At 27.9% G+C, this 13,817-nt stretch overlaps 2 protein-coding genes across 2 annotated transcripts; both read left to right on the top strand.

Annotated features, from left to right (window-relative positions):
* Nucleotides 1-6,486: 6,486 nt before the first annotated feature.
* Nucleotides 6,487-7,680, top strand: LOC110632407 (uncharacterized). Its single transcript, XM_021780627.2, has 2 exons — nucleotides 6,487-6,862; nucleotides 7,092-7,680. The coding sequence occupies exon 2, from the start codon at nucleotides 7,107-7,109 to the stop codon at nucleotides 7,620-7,622; it is 516 nt and encodes a 171-aa protein (XP_021636319.2). The 5' UTR covers nucleotides 6,487-6,862; nucleotides 7,092-7,106; the 3' UTR covers nucleotides 7,623-7,680.
* Nucleotides 7,681-10,029: 2,349 nt separating this feature from the next.
* LOC110632399 (universal stress protein A-like protein) lies at nucleotides 10,030-13,031 on the top strand. Its single transcript, XM_058136969.1, has 4 exons — nucleotides 10,030-10,331; nucleotides 12,108-12,229; nucleotides 12,421-12,539; nucleotides 12,758-13,031. The coding sequence occupies exons 1-4, from the start codon at nucleotides 10,154-10,156 to the stop codon at nucleotides 12,864-12,866; spliced, it is 528 nt and encodes a 175-aa protein (XP_057992952.1). The 5' UTR covers nucleotides 10,030-10,153; the 3' UTR covers nucleotides 12,867-13,031.
* Nucleotides 13,032-13,817: the final 786 nt, after the last annotated feature.

Genomic DNA, 13,817 nt, shown 5'->3' with positions numbered 1-13,817 from the left:
CTCAACTGGTAAACTAGAGAGGGAGGAAAATAATCGATATCAACCCCATAAATGGAGAAGGAATAATGTGGTACTCTCATGCTAAGTGTGAATACAAAATCAATTCAAAACGATTTATTCAAATAATTTATGAGAAATCTGATCAATGTCCAAAGTCATATTTGCAATCATAAAATAGCAACACAATTCATAATTAACACAAAAATCAAATTTTCAAGAATAAAATACTTAAACAAGAATTATTAAGCACAAATCTAATGTGAGTCGCTTCTAGGTCTTGACTCAGTTTCTTATCCCTTCCGGGTCTTTTTTAGCTGAAACACACAATTTACAATATTTCAGTATCTTATCTCATAATAAATCCAATAATTAAATTCATGTATACTCAATTCTAGTCCTAATAGGCGTAAATTAACGTCTTTTGAAATTTTCATTTCGGTGTTACTATTAATGGCATTATTCAAGTCAAAATGTTGACTATCTTATGCTTAATAGGTATGAAAATTTTAACTACACCCACAAACCACATTTTGGTTACCTAATTCATTGGTTTTGATTGTTTCTTCAAATTTTAGGTCTCCTAGGACCAATTGCAAATTTTCAGATTTGTATCTTGTTTTATATTGTTCTATTGGTCAAGTTTCTGTTAGAATTTTACAAAGTGTTCTTCATAAAACTTGTTCTTTGCTTTCTTAGCTTTAATTCCCCTTTTGAATCACTCATTTGGAGTTTTGTAGTCAAAGATATGGCCATTTGAACATGGTTGACCGGATTGGTTTAACCTAAATTTCTGGGCTCCTACTTAGATTCTAGTAGTTTTTGATCACTAAATTTAGGTGGCAAAATGACTGAGTTATGGGCAGAATTTGGGCTAGTGTTCTTCACGAAAGTTGTAGTGCTATGTCATACCTTTCCAATGCCACAAAAATCAAGTCATTTGGACCTGTATAGCCCAAGTTATGGCCAAATGAACAAACATTGTTTATTCAGTAATTTTGGTATAGTGGCAGTGCACTACACCCGAGTTTGACCTAATTGTTCACCATGTTAAAGTCATTTTCTGGGCATGGTTTCCAAATGAAAAATGGGCCATTATGTGTCTGTTTTCATCCTCAATTGGTCTCACACCAATTGGGTTGGTAAATTTTCAGTTTTGGTCCCTGAAAGGGACCTAGGTCAAGTTGCCAGAATATGAACCCTAACCAATCCGAATTGAAATCTCATTCTACCAATTCACACACACCACAAATGGTCCTAATTGACCATTTCTCACCTTGATTAAGGTCAATTGCATCAATTGACTATTTCCCCAAAATTTTTCCTAATTTTCAAAATGCACAAGAACCCTAATTACACAATTGTGTAATTTAATGCAATTAAAGTTTATACTCAACCTCTATACACTCAATTCAACTTAACTAATGCTTCAATTCCATCAAAATCATAAAATTCCAATACCCTTATAGGATGGCCGAAAATCCTCTTTGGTCCCCCAAATAGTTTTCCTTGAATTTTAAGTTAAAATCTAAGTTACTTGAACTAAAAACATAAGTGTTAAACAAAGAAATTCCAATTCAAGCTACTAACCTCAACCTTGAATTTCAATCACCAAATTTTCTTCACTTTCCTCTTTGCTTTCTTCTTCAATCTCCTTCTTAAGTTGGGATAACAAGTTTTAATGGAAAGTTTTGGGGGATTTAGGTTTAATTAAGTAGAAAATCAAGCTTGTATTCAAGCTTTAATAGAGGTTGCACATGGAGGAGAGGGGAGAGGAGCAAGCCGGCCAAAAACGTGGAGAAGACAAGAAATGAAAATTTTTTTTTTTGTGGGAAAATAATTATCACATTTGACACCATATGTGATGTGATAGGTATGATGTAATAAATCATATTTTCAATTCTTTTTCTTTTTCCTTTATTTTTTTATTAGTTCTTTAATTAAATTCTCAGCTCTAAAATTTTCGTTTCTCTGATTTTATTAGACAGTTAGGTCATGAGTAACCTCTAGGGGTAAATTGACCAAATTGCGGCTCGCCGGTCTGATCTGGTTTGCAAGTAATTCAATATTTCTTCTGGATCCCTGACCTAATTATTTGACCTGCTTAACAATTCTTTTCTATGATTTTCTCTTTTACACTGTGCTCGCAGTATTCCTTAGGACTGTGGCGTTGCAATTTTCGATTCGAAATTAGGGTTTAGACTGACCTCGCAGTCACTTTCCGGGAAGGTCACCCATCGCTGTGACTCTTGGCTCATTTAACCTTTTATGTTCTATTTTTCTTATTTATACTTACCTATAAGGTAGTCACTATTTATTTTCATTGAAGGCTTATCCAGGTGTCTTAGATGTGGTTCTAATCCCCTTAATTGTCCGGACCGACATCGATCACCGGAACAGTAAAATATACCAGGCCATGCAAATAGGGGTGTTACAAGTGCGAAGGAGAGGAAAGGGAAAGAAAAAGAAGTTGGTCTGATTTGGTCAGTTTGATTTAGTCAAGTTTGATTCAATCGGTTCGATTTAAGATACTCAAAATTCGATTTGTGCTCTACCCTGAGACCCAAAATGAGATCCAAAAATTTCGAAAAAATTATAAAGAACTCAAAAAAATTTATAAAGTTCAAAAATATTTTTAAACTTACACATGATCTTTAAATTAATTTTTAAAAATTATTAAAATTAGTTATCTTGAAAAATAAAAATTTAAATTTGAAAATAAAAAAATTCAAATTAAATATCATAATATTTAATATATTAATATATATATATATAATAATTATTTAAAAATTTGAGATGCTACGTGCATATATTGATTTTGTCAAATAAGTTTAGAAGAGCTAAGCTTTGGAGAGAGGTGAAAAGAAATTAATTCCCAAGATTAACAAAATCAAACTTTGGAATATAACAAAATAATCAAATCAAAATCCCTAATCAACCTCGAATTTTGAGAATGAATATAAATTAAAAAAAAATCAAATTATTCAAAAAACTAATAGATGGATCCAACTGACAACATTGGTCCTTGGTAAAACTTTCCATTTGTTTAAACAAACTTGAATGTGGGTATGCACGTGTTTACCGTCTCTATCACGTGCATGACTCATGCAAAGTCAAAAAAAAAGAGGAAACAAACATCAAGAAGAGCGGAAAAAAGAGCTAATTGAAGAGAAGATAGACAATTTCCTATATTCGCTGTCATTGGAACTCATCAAAAAACCACACCACGCCCTTCTGATGATTCTGATCCCTCTTCTCTATATTTTATCTTCTTTTGCCAGAGATTTTGCTATTAAGAAATTGGGTTTTGATTTTCCTCATTATTAAAAGTTTACCACTCACTAAAATAAGATCAAGAATACCTAGAGAAAACACACATACTGATCATGATCAGTGATTCCTTCTCTTATATAAATTTTATAGAGTATTATAGATCAGATCAAGCTAAGCTAGTTTTCTTTCCTTTACTCTGTCATCATATACTACTCTTGATCTCTTAGAATCAAAAACAAGAGTCAAGAAACTGATTCTTTGGATTTCTCTTCAAGTTTTGGCTATTGGGTTGAAACTAACTAGCTCCGAGCTTTCAAGAATTACAGTGCAGTATGCTATGTACTGAGGTGAGTTTCTTTTGCTCTATTTGATCAAATTATATATATGATACGTATAACAATATCAAAATGTAGTTTTCTGAAATGCATGCTTTGCGATCTCTCTAGGATTGTTCATTTGTGTTTGGTTCCAAAACAATGTTTGCATGGCCAGTGGCTCAGCCATTGGTTTAGCTAGACTACCACGACAACATTGCAGTGCTTATGTATATATATTGTCTGGCATTTCCATTGTTAGCTCCTGTTATGGATATTTATGAATGCTTTAGGCTTATTTATTTTACAAAAAATAATTTATATATTAAAAATATATTTTTTTCATGCAAATTATTTTTATAAAAATATTTTTCATTATTTAATTATAAAGATAAATTAATGATATGTGTTATATAAATTTTTTATATTTTAATAAAATTATCAAAATATAAAAAATTACTTCTCATTTTTTAAATATTGAAAAATATTTTTCAGAAAAATATTTTCTACAAAATAAATGAGAATGTTGGCTCCATTTTTTCACAAAATATTTTTTCTGGAAAATATTTTCTAGCGTTGGAACATAAAAAATTAGTTAACAGAAAATATTTTCCTAGTCAAAGGGAAAGCTAATTCATTTTTAAAGAAAATAATTTTTATTTTTTAAAAGAAGAAGTCATTTTTTTTCTAAATTTCGATAATTTTATTAAAATGTACACTTATTTATACATATATGAAATAAATATATATCATTAATTTAACAATACCATCAAACAATAAAAAATATTTTCATAGAAAAAGTATTTTTTATAAAAAATATTTTTTGTATATAAATTATTTTTTATAATATATATATATATATATATATATATATATATATATTTCTTGATCTCATGATTTTAATAACATAACTAGTTTGTTAAAAAAAAAGTGGTTAATATTTAATTAAAAAAATTGAATGATGTATTGTAAATATAAAAAAAAAATTATTCAAAGCTCGATTTATTATAAATTTAAAATATAATATATATTAAAATTTATATATAAAATAAATAAAATTTATATATTTATATTTTAAATTTATAATAAATCAAATCTAACTAATTGTCCCTATTAATGTAATCCTAGTAGTTGTTATTTAGCGGCCAATTGATAGTCCTTGAAGGCAAGACCCATGCGAATGAGCCAATACAGTTCCCCTTTTTTATTTTGTCGACGCGTATTTACTATTTTACCATTTAGATTTTAAGGCCCGTTTAGAATAAAATTGAGCGGTTAAAAAATCTTTTTTTTTTTTATTGAAAAATATTATTTTACATATTTTTTTTAAATTATTAGAAAAAAATAATTTTTATTTTAAAATTTTGATAATTAAAATATATTAAATTTAATTAATATATTTATAAAATATTTTTTTCAGTACCCAAATCTTTCAGCTGAACATTTTTTAACATCTTACCCATGCGACACTCAAGCCTCAAGTAAAAACTAGTTGGTCAATTTAATGCTACTTACTATATTTACCTTCAAAAATAATCTTTGCTGATGTAAAATTATTAATTAATTTTTAAAATATTAATTGTGTTTAATTCACATTTCGAATTAAGCTGATAGCTAATGGACTCTTAGACAATATGAATTAAATATTTGATAAATCTCTAAAAATAGAGCTAATAGCCAGAGATAGAGTCAAAAAATTATTTTTAAGGGGTTAACATTATTGATTTAATATATTATTTCATTATATTTATTTCCTATATATTTCTTATTTACTCTATGTTTTAAAGGGTTAATATTATATAGTAAGAAATATCATAATAGAGTGTAATTAAGCTATAATTTTTTTAAGGCGCTAATGCTTTAGAAAAGTTTTGAATATATAATAAAAAATAAATAATTTCAACTTAATAGAATAATATAATTATTTTTTTGAAAAGGCTAATAATTAAATAAAATAATTTTATCAAAAATAAATTAATTTTTTCTATATATATATATATATGGGAAAAATTTAAAACGGATGGGAGGCTAATAGCTTGTAAATAGTTGGTAGAGCTGTTATCACTCACTACAATTTGTTTTAACTTTATTTAATAATTTAATTTTTTAAAATATTAAAATCATACTATTCTTTTAAAAATAATTATATTTTAATATATTATATAATAATTAATAATTATATCTATTTGAATAAATAATAAAATAAATAATATGGTATATACTATTGTTATTTATTTTACATATAATAGCAACAACTAAATATATTTTAATCAAAGTCATCGGTAATTAATTATCAACCCAATTGTTAAAATATATAAAATTTGAGACATTCAAGTATTTTATAATATAATAATTTAAAATTAAAGCATAATTAAATTTTAATTTTTTGTAAATATTTTAAAAAATAAAATGTCATCTAATTTAGAATATTAAGATTAAAGTGTTAAAATGTGTAGATTTTATCAATCATAAGACTAAAATTGCTAATCTATTTAATAGACTTGGTCACTGATTTTATCTGTCTGGTCTTCCTCTCATTTCATTTTCTAGCTACCCTTTTTCACCTTTAATTAATTATTCACATCTAAATTATTATTATTATTATTATTATTATTATTATTATTATTATTATTATTATTATTATTAAATGCACATTTTCTATGTTTTTAGGTTTGTGATAATTTTGTTCAATTACAAAAACATGAGTGGTGTGGTGGGCAATTTTGTCATTTTCCATTTTCCTATTATTCTCTATGTTAAGGAAGGAATAAAATTTAAATTATTTAGTTCAATTATTTAATTATTGACTAATAGCTAACAACTTAATCTGATTTAATTTAGTGACTGACAATAAATTATTTAATCATAATTTAAGTTTGAGATTTTGCTCTTTCAATTTCTTAATTTAAAAAAATAATATTGAAATCGTTTTTAAAATGATAAAGTCTAAAATTCAAATAAATAAATAAAATATAAATAACATTTTTAAAAAACATAAATTTAAAATATCTTATCTATATCAATTCATCAATCCATCAGAAAATATTTTCATTTTCTAAATCCTATTTCTGGTTATCTTTTTGTTTTTTTTTTTTAAATCTTTTTTCATTCTTCCTCAAAATCTCCCGCCATTCAGACTCAGCTAGGAGAGGGTTTTACTTGTTTTTGCTGAATTGATTCATTGTCACTCAGTAACAAAGAAATTCTAAGTCACCCACCGCCACAATCGATGCCATCCATTTTCTCAAAGTGCAACCATCAGTACCCATCTCCCTCAGGTAATAACAACTCTCTATCCAGGATCTCCCCGATTAGAGTTACCTCTCTCTCTCTCTCTCTCTCTCTCTCTCTCTCTCTCTCTTATATATTACACACACACACATATGTAAGCAAAAAATCCCAAAATATAATGAGAGCCAAATATCCACAACTCAAATTTGCACTTAATTGAAGCTTGAATTTAATTAAAGAATAAAATTTTATAATAGGGTCCTTCCTTCTCTGCAGGCTATAATTAAAGTAATGATTCAAGAACGTCAAATGGAGAGGAACCCACCTCGAGTTTCACGTAAAGATCGTACAAGGAAGAGCAGCAGGTACACCGTTGATGAAAGTGGAGGAGATCTGATAGAGTGTTCAGGCAAGTACTGTAGATCATGCACAGCTGGGTTGATAGCTGACTGTGTAGCACTCTGTTGCTGCCCTTGTGCTTTGTTGAATCTTTTAACTTTCGCTTTTGTTAAAGTTCCGTGGATGGTGGGAAGGAAGTGTTTGGGAAGAGTGAAAAAGAAGAGAAGAAAGAGGAAAATGAAAAGAAAATGCAAGAAAAGAAGTGAAAAAGCTGAAGCAGAAATTGAAGGTGACGCTACTAGCATTAGTATTGGAGGGGAGAGAGATGGAAATTTGAAAATTTGGGAACTTGTAAATGGGTTTGGTGAAGAAGTTAGTGCAAGGTTTGAGGCTGACAGGGTTTGGTTAGAGTTGTATGAGGATGGACATTTGGGCTTTGGTAGGGTTTCTTTTACTGGTATTCAGTGATATATAGGGAACTGGTTTACTGTTGTTATATATAAATATATACATTTGTTGTATTAAATTATGTATCTTAATTATTTTTACTCTTTATTGGATTTTGTGGTTGACTTAACACCAATTATCAGCTTAGTACTCAAAATTAAGCATAGGTTGTTGGATACACATGACATGGCCATTAGGGAGGTTTGATATGATGTTGATAAAGGGGTAATTTAGACTACGTTTATTTCATGAAAAATTATTTATATATAAAAAATATTTTTTATAAAATGTATTTAAAAAAAAATGTGAAAATATTTTCTGTTATTTGATTATAATGTAAAACTATTAATATGTACTTATATTTTGCATGTGTAACTGTTTCATATTTAAATAAAATTATCAAAATTTAGAAAATAAAAAATAATTTTTTTTAAAGAGGAAAATTTTCTTTAGAAATAACTAAGTTTTTCTTTTAATTAGAAAATTATTTTTTATTGACTCATTTTTTTTAGTGTCACAAATGCTAGAACATGCGAAAAATATTTTCTGCAAAACAAATGACTCTTAACCTCTGTTTGTTTTATGAAAAAATATTTTTTTCATATTTTTTAGGGTTTAGGACATTTAAAAAATTGGTCAATAAAAAATTAACAAATTTTTAAGGAAAAAAAAAGTCATTTCCTAAATTTTTACAATTTTATTAAAATACAAATATATTTATACATGTATGATAGAAACACATATCATAACATTGTAATAAGATAATGGAAAATATTTTCATGAAAACATTTTTTAGAAAAACAATTTTCATTGAAAATATTTTTCATATATAAATTATTTTTTATAAAAATAAATAGTATATATAAAACAATCTCTTATTAATATTATTTGGATGGTATAAGAGAATATGTTATTTTTTAGCCTTCTTAATACTTAACCTCTCTAATGTTAACCTAATAAGTTAACAAAGCTTAATAAATAAAACAATACCATACTTTATTTAATTTTTTTTTTTTTAACTTTATATCTAACACTTCCTAATCCTAAGGAAAATGGGAAATAGAGTTCATTTTTTTCTACTATAATGGAAAGTTAATTAAGAAAAATGGCCATGGTTTTATAGCCAATTAAGTTAATATATATTAACCATTTTATTTCTGGTTCCCTTTCTTATTGTTTATATTTTAAATATTTAAAGTTTCTTTTTATTTTTATTTAATTATTACTTACATACTTTCTTAATTTAATTAGAAATAAATCATTCATATTGAGATTAAAAAATTCTTATATAAATTGAAAATGATACCCATTATAACATAATTTTAGAATACAAATCTTGATTAATAAAATATAAAACAAGCCCATTCAAATTATTTACCAATTGGACTGGCTGGCCTTTGGGCTTGCATATTTAGAATTTTATTTAAAATTTTTATATATAAATTTTTTTTTAATTTTATTTAATCTCAAATGAAATTTAAAGGATATTCAATTTGACTCTTATACTTATTGATAAAGTTTAATTTAACTCATTTTTAACTTTTTATTCAAATTAATATAAAAATTTTAATTTAAGTTTAATTTAACTCAAAAATTAAAATTTATAAGCTAAATTTATTGATTTAAATAAAAAAATTAAGAAGTTCAATTTCTTAATTTTGAGACTAATTTTCTTAATTTAGGTCAAAAATTAAGAAAACTCAATTTTTTTATTTTCTTAAATTTTAAGTTAAATTGAATATCGAAACTTCGGAAATAAATTGAATAAAAAGTAAAAAAAAGACTAAATTAAACTTTTCAATAAATACAAGAGGTAATTAAGCTTTAATCCGAAATTTAAATTTAATTTTGAAAACAATTTTAATAATATTAATCTAAAATTAATCCATTAATCTAATGCATTAATTCTTTTATTGTCTATGAGTAGAATTTAGAGTAAAAATGTTAACTTTAGTGATGCAATATCTTAAATGGAAAAATGCTTGACCCATATATTGTCTTAATTGAATCAAAAAATTTTATTAAAATAAAAAAATATTATTATAAAAGTCAAATTATTTCAAACCAAATTTTATATTTATTATTTTAATTCAATTCTAATTTTTCATTAGAAATTAAACCTAAATTATATATCAAATCAAAAAAATTAATTTTATACATATATTTTTAAAATATATTATATAATTTCAATAAAACTAAAACTTGATTTATCTTTACTTATAATTATATATAATTTAATTTTTTATAATAATTTTAGTTTTTTTTTTTTAGACAAAAAGGACAGTATGCGTCCCCGCCAAATTTCAGGACAAGGATGACAAGTTCTTTTCAAATTGCCGGGTGGCCATAAGCCAATAATGGACAAGCGCACGTTAGCCCTCGTGAACTTTATTTAGACTATCCTACTCCGGGATGCACAATACGCTCTCTATTATTTATTTGCAACCCCAAACTTCATTGCAGGGAGAGGCCCGCTTTCGCATTTGCAAGACAGCGAGTTCAGGGAGAGCGCTAGAGAATAAGTGAGAGCGACTCAGTTAGTTAAGTTCAAAATGGAAAGTGAACCGACTCGGATAATGATTGCAGTGAACGAGTCAACAATCAAAGGGTATCCACACCCTTCGATTAGCAGCAAAGGAGCTTTCGACTGGACTCTTCAGAAGATTGTTCGCTCTAACACTGCTGGGTTCAAGCTTCTCTTCCTCCATGTCCAAGTCCCTGACGAAGATGGTTGATCTCTCTCTCTCTCTCTCTCTCTCTCTCTTGCTCTATAGATATATAGGGTTTGTGAAGTAAACTATGCTTGGATTTGTGTGATTCTGTGATGATTTATTGGAATGGGATTGTGGATTTTTAAGTTAAACTGTTGTTAAATGAAACCTAAAATTTTATTTGATGTTATTTTTTAATAATTTATATATTTTATTAAAATTAATTTTAAAAATAATTCAAAATAAAATAAAAAAACTTTTAGATGATGCAAACTAATGTTTCATGCTATAAATTTAATAAAAATTTAATAAAAAGCCTAACATCAAATATAATTGTTTTCAATAAATAAGAAAAAAACATTAAAAATAAAAATAAATAACTCAAGATATGTAGAACTAGAACAATAGTTGATGATCTTAGTTCAAGAGACAGTGAAAAATATGTAGAAAGATAAAAAATTTTAAATGATCTTAGCCCAAGAGGCAAGAAGTGAAAAATTTATAGAAAGATTAAAAATTTTAGATGATCTTAGCCCAAGAGGCAAGAAGTGAAAAATTTATGGAAAGATTAAAAATTTTAGATATCTTAGCTCTAGAGAAAAATTTTGGATGATCTTAGCCCAAGAGACAAGAAGTGAATAATTTATAAAAAGATAAAAATTTTAGAAGATCTTAGTTCAAGATAAAAAATTTTAGATGAAAAGTTGAGAGAAAATCAGACACGATAGCTTAAAACTCTCCAAATTAGAAACAGATGATGAGGAAGAACTCCGGCCTCCCATCTGAAAAAAAAAAGTGAGGTAACGGATTGTTACCGCAATGTAACGGTAAATAATGGCCGTTACTGTGAAAGCCGGCTGTTACAGCTGCAAATTTTTTTCTGCCTTTAAAAATGGGTGTAACGGTGACGGAAGGCTTAAAAACCTATAAATATTATGGCTGTTATTTAAAACCAATAAGTTGCTTCATTTTGGCACTCCATAAAGCTTGTAATATAGGAAGGTTCATAGATGTAAATAATCTTTACTCATTTAGTAATGCTATAAATTTTTTTTATGATATTATTCATCTCTCAATTGTACTGATTAGACGAACCCTTTAGATTTTTTGTGGGGGGTTGGGGATTTGAGAATCACTTCAGTTGAATTCTGGCTATCCAGTTTTAGTTCTGCAAGATAGGTAAAATAAATAGATGCAACTTGCAGCCATGTTTGGACGCTGTTGATTAATTAATGACATATGATTAAGTTCTTATAAGTTTGTGATTCTTGTTAATGAATCCCCTCAGCAATATTGATGCATCAGAGGTATCAAGTATTGAAAGGTGGGCCTGGTAAAATCTGTTTGACACGGTGGTTCCTTGCCTACAACCAAGCTGCATTAAGCTATAACCAAGTTATCTGTCATATGTACTGTCATGTTTAGTCTCCTTCACATGAATGCCCGTAGCAACACAGCTGGTGTATTATCTTGTTAATCATGGTTTGCATTGTATATGAGTTGGCTAATGTGCAGTGAACATTTTTGTAGAAGCGTGAAGCAAAATATTTCCTTTATCTTGAAGTTCTATATTTTTTGTTCTCATCATAATTCCAAGAATGAAAACTGTTAAATACGTTTAGAATTTTGATATTTGAGGATCACTTCTTCTGAAAATTTCCCAATTTCTTGATATTCCAATCATACAAATAACTCTCACTTTTGTTCTTTTCACTTTCCTAAATCCACATTTGCTCCTATAATTCATCGGCTATGAAAACTTTACTTGATACTAGTTTCTTGTTCTTTCTACTAGGTTTTGATGATATGGATAGCATATATGCTTCTCCTGAGGATTTTAAAAGCATGAAACAGAGGGACAGGGTGAGAGGACTTCATCTGCTGGAGTACTTTGTCAATAGATGTAATCAGATTGGGGTAATAGAATATTTCTTTTGTGCATGTGCTGGTCTGATGCATACATTTGGGCTAATTCATTTGTAGCTTCCAACTACAAATTTATATGTTGTTAAGGTCAATTTAGATTAACAGGATTGCATATATAAATTTCCAATAAGTTCAATTAGGTTTAGTTTTAATTTTCATTGGTTTTTACTGAATTCCTGTAGGTTGCTTGTGAAGCATGGATTAAGAGTGGTGATCCCAAGGAAGTAATCTGCCATGAAGTGAAAAGAGTCGTGCCTGATTTCCTGGTTGTTGGATGCCGTGGTCTTGGTCCTTTCCAGAGGTATAGTCGCTCATTTTGTTCACAATACTGTGTGGTCCTAGACAGTAGATACACCACTTGATTGTACCAATGCAGTGAACTGATAATACTCAAATACCCTTTTTCATGCACATTATCAGGATGTGTATTTGAGATTTGATCTTTTGGAATGGAATTTATGGTTATACAAAGAATTTGCCACTTATTAAGAAATTTTCTTCTGCTGATCTAACTTGCAGGGTTTTTGTTGGAACTGTGAGCGAATTTTGCCAGAAGCATGCTGAGTGCCCTGTTATCTCAATCAAACGTAGGGCTGAAGAAACTCCTCAAGATCCTGTTGATGACTAACTTTATCTTGCTCTATTGATTATTTCCACTGTGTTGATAGGCTTCACACTAGGGATGCCTATGAACAAGGCCAATGGTGGAAAATTAAGTGGATTTGTTCTGTTATATTTCTGATGGCTGCACAGTACTGGTGTAAAGAAATATCCATTACCTATTTGTTGGAAATATATCTGCTTTCACTATATATATATATATATATATATATATATATATATATATTCTCTCAGGGCATCATCTTGAGGTTGCTTTGCTATGAGGCAGCCTTATCCAAATCTTTATCAAGCTTATATGGATTTTTTAGCTAGTGATCGTTCCGATCTTACAGTACTTGTTTGTTTAAAAGGGGGTCATTGTTGGCGGATGATAAAAGGTGGCTTGATACTGAGTTGAAGGAATCAGTATGTACATTTTCCCCCTCCTTTGGCTTCAGCTTTTACAATTTATTGCAAATTTGATTTCTTAAAACACTGTAGAGAATAGGCTAGTTTATATCAACGGCGATAAATTTAGGGCCCTGGCATGAGGAAAAGAAATGTTTTTGGGGTAGATCCTTCAACATTCAATCCAACAAGCAATTTTTTTTTAGCCTTTGCTGTCAGTGAAGTTAATGAATTATTATCGAACTTTATCCAAATTGATTTTATTAATGTCTCGCTTGTGTTCCTTCTCATCCATTAACCCTGCTTTTTGTATGTTGTACCTGTTAGGCTTCGTTGGGAATGAATATTGAAATTAATTAATTTTAATTTAAATAAGGAGCTAGACCTTTGCCCCTTCCCCAGCAAATTGAAGTTGAAATGCCATCAATTTATTAAAATTATGGCTTAATTTCAATTTTAATTTATATCACAAAAATCTTCCAACTGCTATCCCTAAAGTTATTTCTTTTTAACTTAAAATTTATATTGCAAAAATCAACCAACTACTTTTAATTTTAATTTCTATTGCAAA

This window comes from Hevea brasiliensis, chromosome 15 (genome assembly GCF_030052815.1).
Source record: "Hevea brasiliensis isolate MT/VB/25A 57/8 chromosome 15, ASM3005281v1, whole genome shotgun sequence".
Classification (NCBI taxonomy): Eukaryota; Viridiplantae; Streptophyta; class Magnoliopsida; order Malpighiales; family Euphorbiaceae; genus Hevea; species Hevea brasiliensis.
Note: the sequence above shows the minus strand (reverse complement) of the source record. Positions and strands in the feature narration are given on the sequence as shown.

Bases quoted from the DNA above. Each gene is read 5' to 3' on its own strand.
- LOC110632407 (XM_021780627.2), top strand. From the start codon at position 7,107: ATGATTCAAGAACGTCAAATGGAGAGGAACCCACCTCGAGTTTCACGT.
- LOC110632399 (XM_058136969.1), top strand. From the start codon at position 10,154: ATGGAAAGTGAACCGACTCGGATAATGATTGCAGTGAACGAGTCAACA. The intron at 12,230-12,420 runs GTAATAGAATAT...GAATTCCTGTAG, and splicing joins ATAGATGTAATCAGATTGGG to GTTGCTTGTGAAGCATGGAT. The intron at 12,540-12,757 runs GTATAGTCGCTC...TCTAACTTGCAG, and splicing joins GGTCTTGGTCCTTTCCAGAG to GGTTTTTGTTGGAACTGTGA.